The sequence below is a fragment of the Grampus griseus genome (assembly GCF_964374135.1).
Source record: "Grampus griseus genome assembly, chromosome: 3".
NCBI lineage: Eukaryota > Metazoa > Chordata > Mammalia > Artiodactyla > Delphinidae > Grampus > Grampus griseus.
Window position 1 is genome coordinate 143,064,682 of NC_139019.1, and position 21,646 is coordinate 143,086,327.

Sequence of the window (21,646 nt, forward strand, 5' to 3'; positions counted from 1 at the left end):
AGCAACATGGATAGACCTAGAGATGATCATACTAGGTGAAGTAAGCCAGACAAAGACAAATACCATATGATATAGCTTATATGTGGAATCAAAAAAAAGAAAAAGACACAAATGAACTTATTTCCAAAACAGAAAGAGACTCACAGACACAGAAAACAAACTAATGGTTACCAAAGGGGAAAGGGGGATGGGGGAGGGATAAATTAGGAGGCTGGGATTAACATGTATAAAATAGATAAGCAACGAGGACCTACTGTTTAGCACAGGAAACTATACTCAGTATTACATAATAACCTATATGGGAAAAGAATCTGAAAAAGAATATATATACATACATATATAGTATATGTATAACTGAATTGCTGTGCTGTACACTGAAACTTACACGATATCATAAATCAACTATACTTAAAAAATTTTAAAAACAGAGTTGATTTTTTAGTGGCCACACAACTTTGTTGGAATTGATGTTGTGAATTGATAAAGAAGCACTGCTTTATTTTTTAAAACTCTACTGTCAACCAATTGGCATTTAGGAAGGACAGAATATGTGAACGGCATCTCTGTCAGGATCAAAATTGCTGGCAACTGTCCCACAGCAAATCTAAATGCTCAGAAGCATAGACCATTCCAGCAAATGAGTCCAAACAAGCAAACAGGACAAGTTAAGCATTCATTCAAGCACTTAATTTTTAAATCTACAGGAAGCACCTTCTCCACAAATTAACTTATCTTTGCTACGAGTCCTACCTGTCCCACCCTAGCTTTTAACAAAGAACCAATATATAGCTCCTTCTTCCTAGGACTAAAAGCCCCACAGTACCTGAAAACAAATTCCAGGTTCTGGACCCGAGATAAATCAGGTGTAGAATAATAGGTTAACACAGCAAGTTTAATGCCTGTTGCCTTTTGCCTGCTAAAAGCCTACTTATTAGGTTGATACCATGTAAGTGTTTATGTTACATAGTTATTTGTGGCTCAATTACATTATTATGTGATTTCATATTTATGTAGTAGAAGGGCCATTTGATGCACATGAATTAAGCCCAATAAAAGTATGGAACTCGGAGCGGATGTGAAGTTTCCTTCATCAAGCCGAGGTTATTCATTTTTGTTTCACCACAGACTGAAGACAACCCTGCCTTGGAGAATGGCTTTTCATGTCATTTAGCGTCTTAGAAAGCAGTAAGGCCTGTTGCTTACCATTGTCTGCATTTTTTGAAATAGAAAACCGTCACATCCTGCAAACGCATTGGATATATAACACACATATATATATATATATATGTTGGATATATAACGCATTGGAGTATAACACATATATATATATTGGATATATATATATATGATATATAACGCATTGGAGTATAACAAAAACATACACAAAAAAGTGCTTGAGATCATTAGCTGTAGCAGAGATGTTGTTATATTAGCGGTACGTGACCCACACAGAATGCTGAGGAACCCCCAAGTCAAGCCAGCAGTCAGAAACATAAATGCCCACCAGCCAGTAACATAAATGCATACATCCGACCAGATGAAGATGGCAGGGATCATTCGGGCTGATGACAAAAACAAACTAAACAAACAAAACCACCCAGTGGCATTCAGCTCTATCCAATTGTTGCCTTGAGAGAATACAGACTTCAATTGGTTTTTGTTTTCAAGAGAAGTCAGAAGTCTGGAACAGGATATACAATCTTGACCTTGAATTTTTGGTAATATTCAGCTTGGGCGCCGCTGGTTTGTGACTCCTGGCCTAGAGAGATGAGCTCTGGGTGTACTCCATCTCCTCAAATCTGGGATCCTTGAGAGCCGCAGTTACGTCTTTATCCATCCGTTTATTCCTAGGAGAACCAAGCAGTGTTCCCTGCACACGGTTTGGGGGAACTTGCCAGCCATCGGGTAGCATGTTTAGCATTTTACATTCATCTTCCCCTCGAACTTCCTTACAGGTAGTTACTGCTGTCTTCATCATTTGGCAGGTGAGGACACGGACAATTAAATGAAGTCTCAGGCCCAGGGTCACACAACTCAAAAGGGGTCAGATCCGATCCTTGAACTCATTTCTTCCGATTTTATCTCCTAACCACCGGCTCAATGCTCCCGCACCGCTCTGCTTCTCCCCCAGTGGTAGCCTTTACCCCTCTGTGTTGTCATTGTCTTTTCCTTCTATCTCCTGTACCTAGTTGAAAAGTTTGTGTTTTGGATAGAGAGATAAATGAGCAAATATGATCAACGTCACAGTGGAAATGAGCAGCCGTGTAAGGAGAACATCTTTCGATATTGAGGACGGGGGATAGTTTTTGTTATAATTGCTATCAGTAATTTGATGTAAGTGCACTGAAAGAGCTTGTTGCTTTATAGGAGGACCCGGATGAGTGGAGAGTTAAGTATTTGCTCATCTTCCTCTGCACTTCTTTCTCCATCTCCCCCCGACCCCATGAAACCCTAGGCCTTCTCTTTAGGAGAAATGGAAAGCGAGTTTGCCGTTTCTTTCAGTTAACTGGAAAACTCAGCCTCTATTTTGTTTGGAACGTACCACACCACACCCGGGTCGGCGTTTCCATTCCCCCATCAGCACCACCCCTGGCTGTGTCCGCAGAAAGACAACCACAGGAATTCCACCCACACTGAACACAGAGGGACAGGGAAGGGCCACCCAGGCTGGAGCAGACAGAGAAATCTCAGGGTGAACAGACAGAAAGCAGGAGGGTCCCGATATCTCATTTAGTGAATTAAATCCCTCACACGGCCTCTTTGTACTTTGGGAGAGTGTGTGGTCTGGAGGGCTGGAGGGCGGGGGCCGGGGGAGCTGAGGGAGATGGTAGGTTAGGGCTTGGGGCTGGGAAGGGTGGGTTCTCGCTTGAACACTGATTCATCTCGCCTTCCCGAGGCAAGTCTCATAATTACCTAACTAATGGAGAATAATGATACTATGATGGGAGTTGAGAGGGGGAGAAGGAAAGGCATGAGAATTCATTAACCTTGTGTGAGGGGCTTGGATAGCATCTCTGAAGGATCACTATTACATCATTTCACCCCCTTTTCTCACCTCTTTCCACTAATACAAGACAGACAAACGTAAATAACTATATAATAATAGATTACAAGACAGACAACAATGCCAGAAAATATAGTAGCCTGCTACAGCAATGGAACTCCCTCAAAGATATATTTAAAATGCCACTGGTGCAGAATGGAAAATACGAATTACAGGTTCATTTGGAGGACGCGATTTAAAATCTATACAACTTGTACAGTGGCATTTCCCATTAGGTTTTAGTTGTAGTTGTCTTTTTCTGCACACCAAAAAGAAAAATCCCCCCAAGTAATTGCAGCCCAGAGATGCAAACTTCAAGGAACCACTTTCCTCTGTATTTTTCTTTCCTGTTTTCGATGGTCATGATGCTCTCCAAACCTAGGATCTTCTTGACATGTTGTCTTTCTTTCGGAACGTTTCTGCAAGCTTCCCAGGAGCCACGGAATGTAGATTACACCTTTTGGAGATGTAGCCCGGTCACCTAAGGAGACAAGTAGTTGAAATGTGTGTCAAATTGCTTGTTTAAATGACTTGAGCCAACTTCTGAAAGCCAGGACAGCAGGGGCTGAGGATATTGAAAGTTGGCAGGGGCCAAAATGACAAGGCTTGGCAGTCACCTGGCGGGCTGCCAACCCCGACTGGAGGCTTCACAAAATAAACTTCCTCAAAGGACACAAATTAAAAGTCATGTTTCAGTAGCCATTGAAACCAAATTATAGGCTTACGTTGCATAATGAACGACCTTCATTTTCATTATGCTTCAAATATTTCACTTCATAGGTGGAGAGTGGGTTGCTAGGACAACGGTGTGTGGAATTGTCATCCGTGGTCATACTTACAGGGGAATTACAGGGGAATACAGGGGTATAGTTGTCCTTTGTGCGTTTTTCCTGCAAGGACAGAGGATTGCAAGTTTAGAAACCAGGATGCAATTTGGAGTAAGGGTCGTGGTTTGAAAACATCAACCCTGACCTTCTCCAGAGACTGGGTCCTCAGGGTTCATCTCTCAGAGGACAGATGTTATGAAGCCCCTGATCTGAGCGGGCTCACAGGTGTGTTTTGTTGATTCTCATTTAAAAAAAAAGTATACATATACATGTGAATATGTGTGTATATATAAACATATATATAAATACACAAAGACACACACATATTTTTTAATTGTCAACATTTTTTAAAATACAGAAAAGTCTTTTGAAAAAGTCCAGATCTTCAGCTCTCCTAGAAAAACTGGAAGATCATCTGCTTTGAGCTCTAACCCCTACATGGCCACGTGAGCCTGGATCTGAGTGAGGGCTGCTCCCTGCCCTCTCCAGTTCACCCCAGTCCACTTCACTTTCCTGCCTGGCCCCTGATAGGTGTTTACATTTACTACTCCCTGACTTAGAGTGTGTCATCTATCTTTTTTTTTTTTTTTTTTTTTTGCGGTACGCGGGCCTCTCACTGTCGTGGCCTCTCCCGTTGCGGAGCACAGGCTCCGGACGCGCAGGCTCAGCGGCCATGGCTCACGGGCCCAGCCGCTCCACGGCACGTGGGATCTTCCCGGACCGGGGCATGAACCCGTGTCCCCTGCATCGGCAGGCGGACTCTCAACCACTGCACCACCAGGGAAGCCCGTGCCATCTTTCTTATACCTTCAGAAAGATGCCATGTTTTTAAAGAATGTATGGAGTGTACTGGTTTACCAGGAAATGGGCTAGGGACTTGTTACAACAATGCTCAGCCTTGAATATCATGTTACTTTCATTGCCGAATTAATATGTTTCAAATAATTCCACTGGTCAGCCCTCACCAGCCTGGTTTTGCTAACCTAGTTTCTCATTCTTAATTTGATGCCGAGGGATAAAGGCAAATCAAAGTATACTATTCGTTAGTAACTGACACTGGGATGCTGGACACAGTCGTATCTGCATCTGTAGTTCGTGACATTCGGCAATTGTCAATATCGAGGCTTTTGTTCCAGGCTCTCCTCCGCAGGCTTGCAGAGCGAACGCGGCCGCATTCTGAAGCCCCTAATGGCCGTTTCTCCTTCCTCTTTTCTCAGGCCCTCCGAACCACCACAGCCAGTCGACTCTGAGGCCCCCTCTGCCACCCCCGCACAACCACACGCTGTCCCATCACCACTCGTCAGCCAATTCCCTCAACAGGAACTCGCTGACCAATCGGCGGAGTCAGATTCACGCCCCGGCTCCTGCGCCCAACGACCTGGCCACCACGCCCGAGTCAGTTCAGCTTCAGGACAGCTGGGTGCTAAACAGCAACGTGCCCCTGGAGACCCGGTAAGTCCCCATCACGATCACACCCGGCTCCCTGCTGCATCACCCGCCCAGAGCAGTCGGGAGAAAATCCCGCCTACATTATGGGACAAGTTTACCAACTCTGTGCTGTTCCCTTGGTAATTTGACCCTGGACGGTAGGTTGATAGGTATTTCTTCGTTCACATGTGTCTCCTTTTAATGCTTGTTTACTTTCTTCCACAGCTCCTGTGTACCCAACTAATAGAATTAGCATAACATATTTTTACTCAAAGACTCATGGGAAACATACTTCTAAGGGTATATTGACAGAAAGCTGCTGATAAATTATGCATTTAGCCTTTCTTGAAGTAATAAATGAAGACTCATTTGAAATTAAGTGTTTGGGGAGACCTTGAGCAACAATCCCTGATTCCAGACTGACAGCAGTATAATTTTAATTTATACTTCATCCAACATGCAGTCTCACTTTAATCCCTCCTGTATACACTAACAGCCTGATGCCTGAGGGGCAAACAATAGTGTAAAAAAACAAACAAGAAAAAAGCGGCAGCACTTATGTTGAGAGGGAAGGGTTTCAAAGTGATCTCCAGGTCTGGCTTTGTTTTGTTTTGCCTTTGCTTCTGTCCTTTTCTCACCTTTGCTTCTGGTCTTCCAAAATCACACCTGCCTTAGTGACCTGAAGGAAGGGGCATTGGTCACAGTGTGGCAAGCTGCAATGTAATTGACAGTGGGTCAGCCAGATACTGGAACGGCCTTGCTGTTCCACCCCCAGGCACTTTCATGGTTTGTGTGCTTCAATTGGTACAGTTTCCTTGCCCGGAAGAACCATGGAGACTAAAGAGAGAAGGACTAATTCATATTGAACCTTCAAAAAGTTCCCACATAGTTTTTAAACTTTCATAACTTAGGTTTAAGGAAAGACTGAAATAATCTGTAATCTTTCTGGTAATGGCCCGTGAATTTTCTGCACACAGCTGGAAATAATTATGCAAGCCATAGCATTTGATGTTGTTTCTTATCTCTAATATGTTTTGTTTTATTAACAAGATCTTGAATAAATTGTGTACCACTGTCACTGTAGTCACCCCAAGCTTTAATGCATTTTATTTTCTAACAACTCTAGGTGATTTGTAACCAGGCCTGCAGTCTTAATCTCTAAGGCTTGCAGTCAGTAAAGTCAATAGAAACTCTATGCATATATTATATATAATAGATAGATTTAAGCATTTGTACTGATATAATAACCCACTAATAAGTAGCTTTGCTGGAAAGGTTCCAGGCTGAAAGTTGACTGGTCCGCCAGGCTTAACTTAGGATATTTTCATAGCTGGTAGTGGTCTTTCAGGCTGGATAAGACTCTGTCTTTTTCGTCCTTATATTTATGAACTGCCGTAGAGTTTGTTGGGTACTAGTCAGACTATTTTCACATCAACAGACCACTGTCTGAAAACTAGTTTCTAGACATAAAGGCTATGCACAGTGGTTAGGATGAAGAAAGAGGAGGGAGAAAGGGAAGGAGAAATGTGGTAGATATTGGGGGAAAAGAAGGAGAAAAAGGAAAGAAGAGGACCACCATCGCCATTAACAACCAGTTTTTATTGTGCAGTCTGTACATGCCGATGTTAGTGGTTTCAATGCACTACCTCATTCAAGCATGGAAGCAATCCAATGACGTAGGAAGGAATCATTGTTATTAGCGTTTTAAAAATTCAGAATCTAGACTTGGGGGGCAGAGTAACTTGCAAGTGTTCTAGGGCTTCAGTGAGATGGTAAATTATGACCCGCATTGGATGGAACTCTCATGGTTGCTACACATAAAATAAGGTGGTCAGATTGTCTGATGCAGGAACAGCCACGAACCTATATTTATGGCCTTAATTGTCACGTCTTCAGGGAAAGATCCATCAGAGTGTCTACTCCTCACAAAGAGCCTCCTGTTGGTGATGAGAACACATACACTGCATAAGCGTATCTCCCATCGCCCAGTTTCTGATGTGATCAGTTGGCAATAAAGTGTTCCCTTGAAAGGATCTGGAGGAGAGGACCAGCAAAGCCAAGCCTATCCCCTTCTTGTTCTCCTGAAGTTCTCCCAGAACATGCTTTCTGACCTGTAGAGTCCTTCTGCAGATCGTTAGGATACATGGCATTTCTCCTAGGATTGGAGCTTCTCAGTGATGCTTTTAGAGGAGGCAAGCTTGGGAGTAAGTAAGATGGCCAAAACCTTGAAGCCTAGCAGAAGGAAAAAAACAAGGGAGAACATATCCAGATGTTCTTTGATCAGTACATTCAAGGGCCAAGAGTTCGAGAATATAAGGCCCTTGAGATGGGGCTATTACTAAGTCAGTCACAGATATTTGAAACTCCATCCATGGAACTGAATACATATAATTTGGATGTGCAGCTTGTCTCATAATGAAAACTTTAGCAATAATTAATAGAATTGTTGAACTTTGTGTTTCTCTTTTAAATATGATTTATACAGTCTCTTATTAGCATTTACTTACTGAATCCCTGGAAAATACTAAGCGCTATGTTAGGTACTGGGGAGATTATGATTAAAACATGTATCCTGCCCTTAAAGCTCATACAACGTAAAAATGGAGATAGGCACATAAACAAAAAGATAGTGCAGTGTTTACAGGAATGGAAGTGCGTAAGTTACAGTAGTTGTACAGTTGAAATAGTTATTAAATTTCCCAGGATGGTCAGGAAAAGTTTCCCAGCTGAGGGGCTGTTTGAGCTGGGTTTCGAAGGATGAACAAGAGTTTACCTAGAAGGTAGAGCGGTGGGAATGGGAGGGTGGGAGGGAGGGAGACGCAAGAGGGAAGAGATATGAGGATATATGTATGTGTATAGCTGATTCACTTTGTTACACAGCAGAAACTAACACACCATTGTAAAGCAATTATACTCCAATAAAGATGTTAAAAAAAAAAAGTTTACCTAGCAGGTAAGTGGAAAAAAATCAAAGATTATAGCATTATTTGTTCTCATTCCTCAGTGGTTTTCCATATAGTCTTGGAAACTGTAGAACTGAACGGTTTCACTCACTCACGTGCTGAAATATTGTGAGTTTAATGGGGTGATTTTCTTACCCACAAGAGCAAATGTAGGAATGGAAGCTCTTATGTTAGGGGCATGATATCATACTAGGATTCCAACTCCTGTCTTTCATACCCAATAAGAATTGATTAACCACAGCAGGAAAAAACCATTGAGGGCAAGACATTCTGGAGGCTGATCATGATGTACTCATCAATTTTGAAAATGCAATGGAAATGTACAAACAGCTTCACCACCTCTACTTTCATTAATACAGACTTCTGGGCATGATGGAAGAATTTCCTAACTCTGGGAGGTGATGGGCAGCATTCTGCAACCCCCCGAGACTCCAGGCCAAATCCAAGGTGTTTCTTTAGATCAGTAAGGAACAAGCCCTTGCCCCTCTGCATTGCTTTTTGATGTTCCCGTCAGTCTTAATGAAGCATGTTAGATCTTCCCTGGACTGTGTGTTTTCCATCTTTGTTCTATGACAAGTAGAATCAAGGTGCTAATTAAGGAGGCATAGCCAGGAAATAGACTGTATGAATCTGGAATTTAACACAAAATGAAAAAGCTTATAAGGAGAGTTCGGTATCAACGTTAATAATGTAAATAACAGTGCATATAAATTTGTACCACCCAGGACAGTCAGCTGACGTGTAAACCATAACATGATCCAAGAAAAACCAAACCTAGGGCAGAGGAACTAATTGCAAACAGCCTGGACCCTCTTTTCTAACGTCTGCATAACAGAATCACTCTGCCCACCATCTTTCTCTCAGCTTACTGGCGGAAGATCTTAGAACAAGGTCCCTGTGTGATTCTGGGTCGATAGCACCTATCTCCTCCTTCCTCTCCTGAGAGGAGCAAGGTCAGGAATCTTCCTGGCCAGCTGCTTCTTTGGGAGTTTCTGAAGTCAGCATCTCTTTGTCTAAGACAGTAGAAAGTAGCTCAGCGACAGAACCTAACTTGCTTTCCCTTATGCATTTTGCTGAGGCAAGCTTCTTTCTTGGGATCCATCTCGGTAGCAGGTCACTAAAGAGAATCCGTAAGCGGGACAAAACTTCCCTCTGAGTTTGCTTTTGCCCTGAAATACCAGAAGGCCTCGTTTTAGCCATCCAGATCCTCGAGCTACAAACAAGTTTGCAACTTGCTCTTTGAAATGGTCATCCATTACTCATTCGAGAAACATCTATGAGACCCAGCCAGGTGCCCGGCACCGAGGATTCAGCAGTGAAGAAGAAAAGCAAAGTCCTTGCCCTTCTGGAGTTTCCTGACTGTAGACAGAATGTGAACAGAAGATTAGGCATATGCCCCTACAGTGACAGTAATAAGTGCCGTGTGAGGTATAGAGAAGCCAGACTCAGGAGAAATTTGCATTTAGGCTGAGCCCTAAGGATGAGTAGGTGTTAATTAGACTGAAAGAATGTTCTAGGTGGTGAAAACCACGACCCGCTGGGGGAAGAAACGCTAAGATGCCGGGAAGAGAAAGCAAACTACACAGACAGGCGGGAGCCGGACAGTGCAAGGTGTGGGGCTGCTTTAAAGATTTTGGACCCAGCGCCAAGAACAGTGAAAAGTCACTGAAGCATTTTAAACAGGAGGCCAAAATAATAACATAAATGGTCCCGTTTTGTTTTTAACTATGGTAGCTGCCACAGGTTCAGTAGGTGGGGGGTGGGGAGGGGGGCTTGAGGGCAAGTTATAGCAGGACTAAGGGTCCAATCTGGAGAATACTGTCACGGTTAAGATGAAAAGTGGTGGGGCTTCCATTAGGGTGCCCGTAGCTGCAGTATCAGAGCTGTCCTTCTTTCTCTTACCAATCTGGCCAGAAGGTGCACGTTCAAAGATGTGGGGTATGTACTGAAGGTAGAATCAGCAGGAATTTGTGACCGATGGAATGTCAAGATGTAGGTTAGGCAGGTGTGAGCACGGTATCCAGTTTTTTGGCCTAAGTGGCTGAGTGAATAGGGATGTCATTTAGGAAACAAGTTCGGTTTTCCACTTCTTAAATCTCTGAGGCAACAAGAGTATTAAGAGTAGCTGTTATTGGCCAGACTTATTTTGATTCTAAAATAATAGATGTAACACAGAAGCACAACCATTTGCAAATGATAGCATAGTTCGTGTATCCAAAGCTCTCAGCAGTGGACTTTTCTCTTAAAAAAAAAAATCTCTCCAGAAATTTTGTTCAGTTTAATAGTTATTGTACATGATTGTGTAGTTCTGTGAATAACAACTTTATCAAATAGTTTTTGCTCCATGCTTAGTTTTACATGCATGATCCCACTGAACCCTTTAACCCTTCTGTTGAGTATATGTTACTATCCCTATTTTAAATAAACAGAAACTGAGGCTTGGGAAGGTGAAGTTACTTACACGTCTCCAAATAAGTAAGGGACCGAACTGGGGTGGAAACCTGGGTCTACCTGACTCCACGTGCAGTGCTTTTAACCACCACATGATAATGCCTTTGAGACTAAAAGGACAAAACAAAACGATGCTTATTGTCCAATTAGAATGTATCCAGTCCATGGAAATGGTGAAGTTAATGCAGTATAAGTGACACGAGGCAAGAAATGATCTGAGGGATGAATCCCAGTCCAGTACTGGACATTGAGTTAGTCACAGACAATATCATGAGCCAGGCAGGATAAGAAGGGACCCTTGTCTCCAGCTCTGCGGGATCCGTGGCCACCCAGGATGGTCAGTCTGAAGTCCTGAGCCTCCACGGTGGTGGCAGCATGGGATGCACGTGAGCTGAGTTACAGAGAGGAGGTTTAGTGCGCTGCATGTCGTAAAATGCGAGAGCAAATTGACACTGCAGACATAAGAAGCGGTGCTACCTTTTTAGCTCTGTGATTTGCATAGGGTTTATCTTGCAGACAGTCTTTGCTACACTGGTAGCAGAAAGCCACGCAGCCGCGGGTATGGTGGCTGGCCATTTGGTCATAGTTTGAGTAGGGACACTCAGGAAGTTGTGATGAACACCCAGGAAGTGCTCTGGTAAAGAATGGAGCTTGTTGGGCTTGGTAAGTGGCACCTGAGGAATCTAATTTGGGTATCAGCATTTCAGAAAACATACTTTTTATCTTTAAGACCAAGTAATCTTAGCCTCATATGGATGCTTTATTGGGAGTGCATATTTGGGAATCAGGACTCAAGACCTTTAGTAAATAAGGTTGTCATGGGGAAGCAACGAGACTGTTGGAACATCTTCACCATGCTGAACCTGAAGACTCTTTTCCACTTGTTCTCCAGATTGATTTTTCTACCTAGGATTAATTTTCTGACAGAATCACTGACAAGTTTGATCTTGAGAATATTAAACCAACGTAACCTGTTTTGCTTTGCTTTTCTTCCTTTTTTTTTTTTTTTTTTTAACGTTTTTGCGTGAGGTTTAAACCTAGAATTCATTCCGGGTGAACCAGATGCATTCCAGCACTTTGCAAATCAATAGGCCGCTTGATTTCTCCATATTGCAGAACATTATGCTCCCTCTAAGTTCTCATCAGAGGCAACATGGAAATTAATGAGACCTTTAGGTTAGCGTTTCCGGCTCAGCCTTAGTTTATAGCTTTACCTTGCCTTTTTGACACCATGATCCCGCCTGGCCACCAGCAGCATTGCACGTTGCAGCAAGCTTTAATTTTGTAGTTTTCTTAGTCTTCCTTGGAAACTGGCAGCTTATTAATCTCAATAACTGAACTGCACAGTAGGCAAGCTCTCCAATGAGAAATGAGGCTGTGTCTTTTTGTTTTTGGCAGATGGAGACAAGAGGTTGGTTGTTGGATAGAGCCGGGGGGGGGGGATGAGTGGTAGAGGAAAAAGCCAGTAAGGAGGGGCACCCCGTACCCCAAATCACTTTCTGACAATTGGCAGGAAAATAAAGAGAACCTAGTCTAATCCACTCCTCTGCAGTTTAGGGCTCGGGGTGTTAACCACATTCAGACCTGTTAATAAGAAAATAAAGTGTTGTGGTTCGTGTGCAAATTACAAGGTGCATTAAGAAAGAAACAAGCATTGCATCTTACTTAAGACCACTCCAGTCTGCTCTTGGCATGGTTTGCTAACTTGGAAACATCCTTGAAGGTAGAGGTATACAAGGAGGGCTGTCCTTTTGAAATTTGTCTCCTGCTGGAAAATTAAAGCCCTGTTAAGTTTATTAAAGCTTTGGGGACTTGAACTTCTTACTTGCGAGTTACCACAGGGAAGCCTCTGGGGAGAAGGAACTTTTTTTCAAAAGCCGTCCCTCTGCAGCCTGGACCGTGGGGACCCAATTAGGGATTGAGGCCACCTTGTGGTCATGGCTTGGAAGCGCAAGACTCTGCCCTGAGTACGTGTAAATGTTGGACTCTTGGGTTAAGTTCAAGGTTGAAAAAAGCTAAATATTTTCATCTCTGTCTGTGCTCTTTCACCCATTCAGCTAATATCAACTGTCATTCCCCTGGGGTATTTCCTGAAGCCTTCCCAGAGGATATTTTATGTGGCTTAGGCGGGAGAGACTGGATGGAGCTCAAGGCTTTTCTAATTCTGGCTCCCTAATGATTTTTTCTTTTCACAGAAGCCAGATAAGGCGTTCGTGGTTCTCCCAGGCAGGCGAAGTAGGCTCTGCACCTTTTCTGAAGCTTCCTTTGGTTTATTAGTCTTGGTCTCACCTGCTCTTGTGAGTGGGGATCTTATGTCCCCAGAATTGCAATCTATCCCAGGCATTCAGCCAGTTTGCTCAACTAGGGCTGCATCCTTTAGATGATAGGGGAGTTTAAGAAGCTTTAAGCAACTTTTTCTCAGATACCTTTTTTCCCCTCCAAAACCCACTGAACAATTCCGGGCTGTTCCCTAAGTCTTGAATGCAAATATCCATTTTCAGAAGTCATGACAATTTTTTTAATTAATTAATTATTTTTTTGGCTGTGTTGGGTCTTCTCTGGTTGCAGCGAGTGGGGGCTACTCTTCGTTGCGGTACGCGGGCTTCTCCTTGCGGTGGCTTCTTGTTGCAGAGCATTGGCTGTAGGGCGTGGGGTTCAGTAGTTGTGGCTCGCGGGCTCTAGAGCGCAGGCTCAGTAGTTGTGGCGCACGGGCTTAGTTGGTTCATGGCATGTGGGATCTTCCCAGACCAGGGCTCCAACCCGTATCCCCTGCATTGGCAGGCAGATTCTTAATCACTGTGCCACCAGGGAAGCCCATGACAGTGTTAACCATGAAGAATCACCCTCAAAATCATGTGTTTTTAAATCCCTTACAGAATCATTTCTTGCTCAGCGTAACTGTTTGAGGAATGAGCAAGTGCTTCCAATTTCTGTCATCGGTGTTTTAGCTGTGAGTGCTTGCCTTATATTTAAAAAGAGAATGAGTAACACTTCTTTTTTATTTGTGAGCGGGTTCTGAAATTCTCTTTCAGCTTGTTAAAGCTTCAGCTGGGTTGGAGCATCCCTAAGACACCTGCTCAACAATGAGTCCTCCTGTCAAGCTGTTACACACCAACGATATGACGATTAAAAGCTCATTTTTTGGTAATTATTTGAAGGACTGGATTAAAAATCCTGTTCTAGGAAGAAGGTGGGAAATGTCTTCTTCTTGTTGGGTATGTGCTTAGATAAGAATTTTAAATGGAGCTTCATCTTCATGACTTTTTAATCTCTTATCAACCCAGATCCTCTCCACTGCACTTTGGAACAGGTAATAAGAAGGCATAAGGTGATATTAGGCACATTTAAGCATTTGGTGGGACCCCAAATCCACCCCACCCCGGCCAATTTAGTCAAGTGAGAGAATAAACGTAAAAGCCCTCTGGGAACGGGACCCTGCTGTGTGAGGGTCTTGTATTCAGCTTAGGGCGCTCTTAGTATGTTAATGTCCTACAGCTGAGTGCTAAAGGCAGAGGACGGCAAAGATTATCTTCTCCAGCTTCTAAACTCAGAATCCATGTGAGGAGAGATGGTGGTCATATTCAAAATCTTTCCACTTCCTGTGAAGGACTGAACACTCTTTTGGGCTTTGTCTTTAGGCATTGTCATCTCTTCCGTGCCTGCCTTGTGCCAAGCACCGTATTAGGCACTTTATATTATCCGATTTGAAGCCGTGTGCGATGGATACAGTTGTCCCCTTCAGCATGTCAGGAGGACGAAACCTGGAGAGATGAAGGGTCTGGGACAGAATCAAGATTCAGGCAAAACTGGATTCAGGGACTTAAACTCAAGCATTAGGCGCTCTCTCTCTCTCTCTCTCTCAGCTTTGTTTTTCCGTTTTCCAACATTGTTCTTAAGCAGGTCTCCTTTTGTGAGATCTTTGTGGGAATTATAGGCTCTATCCTCATAGCTTAGAAAGTAATAGGAAAAGGATTTCTTCTTCTGGATATTTCAACGGAACTCCCTGGATATTTCAACGGAACTTCCTGGTTCTCAGGAACCCAGCTAGAATCCCGTGCCCACAGCAAACCCAATCCCGAGACCTGGAGCATGGGCCATGTTGACTCTCTAGGCCTGGATCACGTGCCCACATGGAACAGGAGACCAGGAAGCGGTGTTAGGAGACTGTAAGATAGAGGTCTAGAAGGAAAAAAAAAAAGAAAGAAAGAAAAAAAAAAACACCCAGGCCAAGTTCAATACTAGTTTTGCCCTCACCCAGCTGCCTTCTCTTATTGGCTAATTATAGTGATTCTCCTCTGAGCACACAGTCCTGCCCAGGGGTGGGGTTAGGGGAGGTTCAGAGCACCCGGTTACTTCACTTGCCTTGGGCACCGAAGGGGGTTTACAACTGATTCCAATATGAAGTAGAAAGAATAAGGTCCACTGAGTAATTCGCATCCCCTTCTGATTCATCACCCTCTCTGGTTCACTTCTCACACGGCCCACGACTTTACCTTTGAGTTCACTGTAGCCACTTAATGCATTTTAACGTTTATTTTATTGATGTCTTTTAAGCTATCCTCTTCTTTCCTGCGTAACTGCTTGGATTCCACATTTTCTAATTAAAACATGCTCATTTATTGTCTCACTAAACAGTGCTCTTTACGAGGGCTCATGATGAGAAAGTTAACTCGGAACAACTCAACGCGTTTCTCATCTCCTGAAAAAGGCTGGAGAAGCAGTTTTACCTTTATCAAGTTGAAGTCCTTGGTTTTGCTTTTTCAGAAGACAGTGAATGGGAAACATTTAATTCCATGCTCCAAGCTTCTATTCTCAGCAATATAAAAATGCATTTTATGCTTTTTTGTGGTGACCATCTTAGATAGGACATTTTGCAGGGGTCAGTCTGCTCTATAATGGACCTTATTATAGGTACCATCAGAATAGTTCCACATTTAATTAGACAAAAAGTTTTGTCCTAAAAGTCAACATGTCCTAATGTCAATAATTATGCCCATTGCTATTTACACTTCTGTGATTTAATCTGATATTACTATAGCTGTAGAAAAGCTCAGTAGTAGGGGGAAAGGTAGCACACTTAACATTTAACCCCCCCCCCGCTAGAATTTCAGTATAATGGTGTGGGGGACACTGGGCTGGGTGTGAGAACCAGGAGGAAAGGACACATTCAGTTTGGGTCTGGGGGTACTTTGTTTTCTGAGTTCTCACCATCGTTGGCCTTGTCTGGAAATATGAAAGCTGTGTTAGGATGGGGACCTCCTCACGTCCTGCCTATAACGTGCATCTTCAAGTTCACAATACCTTCAGTTTGGGGGAGAAGGGAGAAGTATAGCGTTTTCTGCAGGGCTAAAATTGAAGGCCTGTTTCAAGCATAGAAGAAGAGGGAGAGGTGAGGGGTGGCGTAGGAAAGAAAGGGTCTGGTGATGAGGACACAGAAATAAGTATTTACCTGCCATCTTCTGGGAAGTCGGCCCCTTGATTCTGACCGCTGCATCAGAAAGCAGACCAGGAGAAGGAATCAAGGTCAACATGATTTAGGTTGACCTGATCATTTAAGAGGAGGGGGAATCATTTGGCAGCACCAAGGCAGAATTTTGAGACCGGAACCCATGTTAGGATCACTTGTGCAGGCCGATGTCTATTCTGCAGATGAGGAGGGTGAGGCCAGATGCCTCGTTGGTTTCTCACGCGGATTGTCTGGGTGGGACTGCAGGCAGGCTTCCTGCTGGAGCTTCCCTCAGATCGCCTCACTCTCCCCTGCATGATGAGTAGGCGACTTTGTTGCCTCTTCATCCCACGCAGCATCTTTATCTCCATTTCCTTCTGCAAAGGAATGGTCAAGAATTTAAGACAAAGAATTAGAGCACATATTACAACAGCTTTGGTATTTCCAGGTGTTTTATTACAAAATGTATTCATTCTCTTGGTAAAAACATTGAACAATTAGAAAGGTGAAAAGTGCAAAGTATATTCATGCCCTGCCCCTCCATTCCTATTTTCAAGGAAATCTCATTTGAAGGTTTATTATTTTAGGCTTCCAGAAATGTTTATGGTATCTGAGCATATTTTCTTTAAGTTTAATATAAAAGGGATCGTGTTATACCTACCATTTGACAACAGCCTTCTTTAACTTCGTGAGAAATTGTAGAAAGCATTTCAGGTAATATCATATATACGTACCTCATTCTTTTTTTTTATTTTTTGGCTTAAACAACAGAAATTTATTTCCTTACAATTCTGAAGGCTAGAAGTCTGAGATCAATGTGTTGATACGTTAGGTTTCTTCCGAGATTCTCTCCCCTTTGCTTGTGGATGACTGTTTTCTCCCTCTGTCCTCAGGTGGTCTTCCCTGTGTTTCTTTGTCCTTATCTCCTCTTCTTACAAGGACACCCCAGCCTAATGTCCTCGTTTTCCCTTAATTACCTCTTTTTTTTTAATAGATCTTTATTGGAGTATAATTACTTCACAATACCGTTTTAGTTTCTGTTGCACAACAGAGCAAATCAACCATATGCATACACATGTCCCCATATCCCCTCCCTCTTGAGCCTCCCTCCCACCCTCCCTATCCCACCCCTCTAGGTCATCACAAAGCACGGAGCTGATCTCCCTGTGCTATGCAGCTGCTTCCCACCAGCCAACTATTTTATATTCGGTAGTGTATATATGTTGATGCTACTCTCGCTTCGCCCCAGCTTCGCCCTCCCTTCCCATGTCATCAAGTCCATTCTCTATGTCTACCTCTTTATTCCTGCCCTGCAACTAGGTTCATCAGTACCATTTTTTCCCTTAGATTCCACATATATGCATTAGCGTACAGTATTTGTTTTGCTTTTTCTGACTTACTTCACTCTGTATGACAGACTCTAGGTCCATCCACCTCACTACAAATAGCTCAATTTCGTTTCTTTTTATGGCTGAGCAATATTCCATTGTAATTTTGTGCCACATCTTCTTCATCCATTCATCTGTTGATGGACAGCTAGGTTGGTTCCATGTCCTAGCTATTGTAAATAGTGCTGCAGTGAACATTGTGGTACATGTCTCTTTTTGAATTATGGTTTTCTCAGGGTATATACCCAGCAGTGGGATTGCTGGGTCACATGGTAGTTCTATTTTTAGTTTTTTAAGGAACCTCCATACTGTTTTCCATAGTGGTTGTATCGATTTACATTCCCATCAACAGTGCAAGAGGGTTCCCTTTTCTCCGCACCCTCTCCAGCGTTTGTTGTTTGTAGATTTTCTGATGATGCCCATTCTAACTGGTGTGAAGTGATACCTCACTATAGTTTTGATTTGCATTTCTCTAATAATTAGTGATGTTGAGCAGCTTTTCATGTGTCTCTTGGCCATCTGTATGTCTTCCTTGGTGAAATGTCTATTTAGATCTTCCACCCATTTTTTAACTGGATTGTTTGTTTTTTTGATACTGAGCTCCATGAGCTGTTTGTATATTTTGCAGATTAATCCTTTGTCTGTTGTTTCATTTGCAAATATTTTCTCCCATTCTGAGGGTTGTCTTTTTGCCTTATTTATGGTTTCCTTTGTTGTGCAAAAGCTTTTAAATTTAATTAAGTCCCATTTGTTTATTTTTGTTTTTATTTCTGTTACTCTAGGAGGTTGGTCAAAAAAGATCCTGCTGTGGTTTATGTCAAAGAGTGTTTTTCCTATGTTTTCCTCTAAAAGTTTTAGAGTGTCTGGTCTTACATTTAAGTCTTTAATCCATTTGGAGTTTATTTTTGTGTATGGTGTTAGGGAGTGTTCTAATTTCATTCTTTTACATGCACCTGTTCACTTTTCCCAGAACCACTTACCGAAGAGGCTGTCTTTTCTCCATTGTATGTTCTTGCCTCCTTTGTCGTAAATTAGATGACCATATGTGCGTGGGTTTATCTCTGGGCATTCTATCCTCTATCATTGATCTCTATTTCTGTTTTTGTGCCAGTACCATACTCTCTTGATTACTGTAGCTTAGTGGTATAGTTTGAAGTCGAGTAGCCTGATTCCTCCAGCTCCTTTTTTCTTTCTCAAGACTGCTTTGGCTACTTGGGGTCTTTTGTGTTTCCATACGAATTGTAAGATTTTTTGTTCTATTTCTGTGCAGAATGCCATTGGTAGTTTGATAGGGATTGCACTGAATCTGTAGAGTGCTTTGGTAGTATAGTCATTCTCACAATATTGATTCTTCCAATCCAAGAACATGGTATATTTCTCCATCTGCTTATGTCATCTTTGGTTTCTTTCATCAGTGTTTTATAGTCTTCTGAGTACAAGTCTTTCACGTGCCTAGGTAGGTTTATTCCTAGGTATTTTATTCTTTTTGTTGCAATGGTAAATGGGATTGTTTCCTTAATTTCTCTTTCTGATTTTTTGTTGTTAGTGTATAGGAATGCAAGAGATTTCTGTGCATTAATTTTGTATCCTGCAACCTTACCAAATTCATTGATTAGTTCTAGTCGTTTTCTGGGGCATCTTTAGGATTTTCTGTGTATAGTATCATGTCATCTGCAAACAGTGACAATGTTACTTCTTTCTTTCCAATTTGTATTCCTTTCATTTCTTTTTCTTCTCTGATTACCATGGCTAGGACTTCCAAAACTACATTGAATGAGAGTGGCGAGAGTGGACATCCTTGTCTTATTCCTGATCCTAGTGGAAATGCTTTCAGTTTTTCACCATTGAGTATGGTGTTTGCTGTGGGTTTGTCATATATGGCCTTTATTATGTTGAGGTACGTTCCCTCTATGCCCATTTTCTGGCGAGTTTTTGTCAGAAATGGGTGTTGAATTTTGTCAAAAGCTTTTTCTGCATCTATTGAGATGATCATATGTTTTTTATTTATTTTATTTTTTTTAATTTATTTATTTTAGTTTAGTTATTTTTATTAACAGAAAATGAAAATATCTTTATTTGGATTGGCGATGGAAAGAAGTGATCACAGAGGACAATTATTTACCTTTCCTTTTTTTTTTTTTGCGGTACGCGGGCCTCTCACTGTTGTGGCCTCTCCTGTAGTAGAGCACAGGCTCCGGACACGCAGGCCCAGCGGCCATGGCTCACAGGCCCAGCCACTCCGTGGCACGTGGGATCTTCCCAGACCAGGGCACGAACCCATATCCCCTGCATCGGCAGGCGGACTCCCAACCACTGAGCCACCAGGGAAGCCCTACCTTTCCTTGTTATATCAAGATGAACCAAATCATATTTAGTAGAACATTTCTGTAAAAGAAAAGTTAGATCATATGGTTTTTATTCTTTAATTTGTTAATGTGGTGTATCACATTGATTGATTTGCATGTATTGAAGAATCCTTGCATCCCTGAGATAAATCCCACTTGATCATGGTGTATGATCCTTTCAGTGTGCTCTTGGATTCTGTTTGCTAGTATTTTGTTCAGGAATTTTGCATCTATGTTCATCAGTGATATTGGTCTATAATTTTCTTCTTTTGTAATATCTTTTTCTGGTTTTGGTATCAGAATGATGATGATGGCTTCATAGAATGAATTTGGGAGTGTTTCTCCCCCTGCAAATTTTTGGAAGAGTTTGAGAAGGATCGGTGTAAGCTCTTCTCTAAATGTTTGATACATTTTGCATGTGAAGCCATCTGGTCCTGGACTTTTGTTTGTTGGAAGATTTTTAATTATGGTTTCAATTTCATTACTTGTGATAGGTCTGTTTATATTTTCTAACTCTTCCTGGTTCAGTCTTGGAAAATTGTACCTTTCCAAGAATTTGTCCATTTCTTCGTGGTTGTCCATTTTATTGGCATATAGTTGTTTGTAGTAGTCTCTTATAATCCTTTGTATTACTGCAGTGTCAGCTGTGACTTCTCCTTTTTCATTTCTAGTTTTATTGATTTGCATCCTCTCCCTTTTTTTCATTATGAGTCTGACTGAGGGTTTATCAATTTTGTTTATCTTCTCAAAGAACCAGCTTTTAGTTTCATTGATCTTTGCTATTGTTTTCTTCGTTTCTATTTCATTTATTTCTGCTCTGATCTTTATGATTTCGTTCGTTCTACTGACTGTGGGTTTTCTTTGTTCTTCTTTCTCTAGTTGTTTTAAGTGTAGGGTTAGATTGTGTATTTGAGATTTTTCTTGTTTCTTGAGGTGAGACTGAATTGCTATAAACTTCCCTCTTAGAACTGCTTTTGCCACGTCCCATAGGTTTTGGGTCGTCGAGTTTACGTTGTCATTTATTTCTATGTATTTTTTTATTTCTTCTTTGATTTCTTCACTGATTTCTTGGTTATTTAGTAGAGCACTGGTTAGCCTCCATGTATTTGTGTTTTTTACAGTTTTTTTCCTGTAATTGATTTCCAATCTCATAGTGTTGTGGTCAGAAAAGATGCTTGATACAATTTCAATTTTCTTAAATTTCCCAAGGCTTGATTTGTGACCCAAGATGTGATCTATCCTGGAGAATGTTCCATGTGCACTTGAGAAGAAAGTGTATTCTGCCACTTTGGGGTGGAATGTTCTCTAAATATCTATTAGATCTATCTGGTCTATTGTATCATTTAAAGCTTGTGTTTCCTTATTTATATTCTGTTTGGATGATCTGTCCGTTGGTGTAAGCAGGGTGTTGAAGTCCCCTATTGTGTTACTGTCGATTTCCCCTTTCATGGTTGTTAGTGTTTGCCTTATGTATTGAGGTGCTCCTGTGTTGGATGCACGAACATTTATGATTGTTATATCGTCTTCTTGGAATGATCCCTTGATCATTATGTAGTGTCCTTCCTTATCTCTCATAAAAGTCTTTATTTTAAAGTCTATTTTATCTGATACGAGTATTGCTACTCCAGCTTTCTTTTGACTTCCTTTTGCATGGAATATTTTTTCCATCCCTTCACTTTTGGTCTGTATGTGTCCCTAGGTCTGAAGTGGGTGTCTTGTAGGCCACATATACATGGGTCTTGTTTTTGTATCCAT

At 42.0% G+C, this 21,646-nt stretch overlaps 1 protein-coding gene across 7 annotated transcripts in view; it reads left to right on the top strand.

Annotated features, from left to right (window-relative positions):
• The window catches only part of TENM2 (teneurin transmembrane protein 2), a gene marked incomplete at both ends in the record, with an annotated part of 991,817 nt that overhangs the window by 658,051 nt on the left and 312,120 nt on the right, over positions 1-21,646 (top strand). For all 7 annotated transcript variants that reach the window (XM_082650012.1, XM_082650013.1, XM_082650014.1 and 4 more), the window contains one exon: positions 5,088-5,322. In XM_082650012.1, coding sequence (XP_082506138.1) covers positions 5,088-5,322 — 235 coding nt within the window. The remainder of the gene's footprint in view (positions 1-5,087; positions 5,323-21,646) is intronic.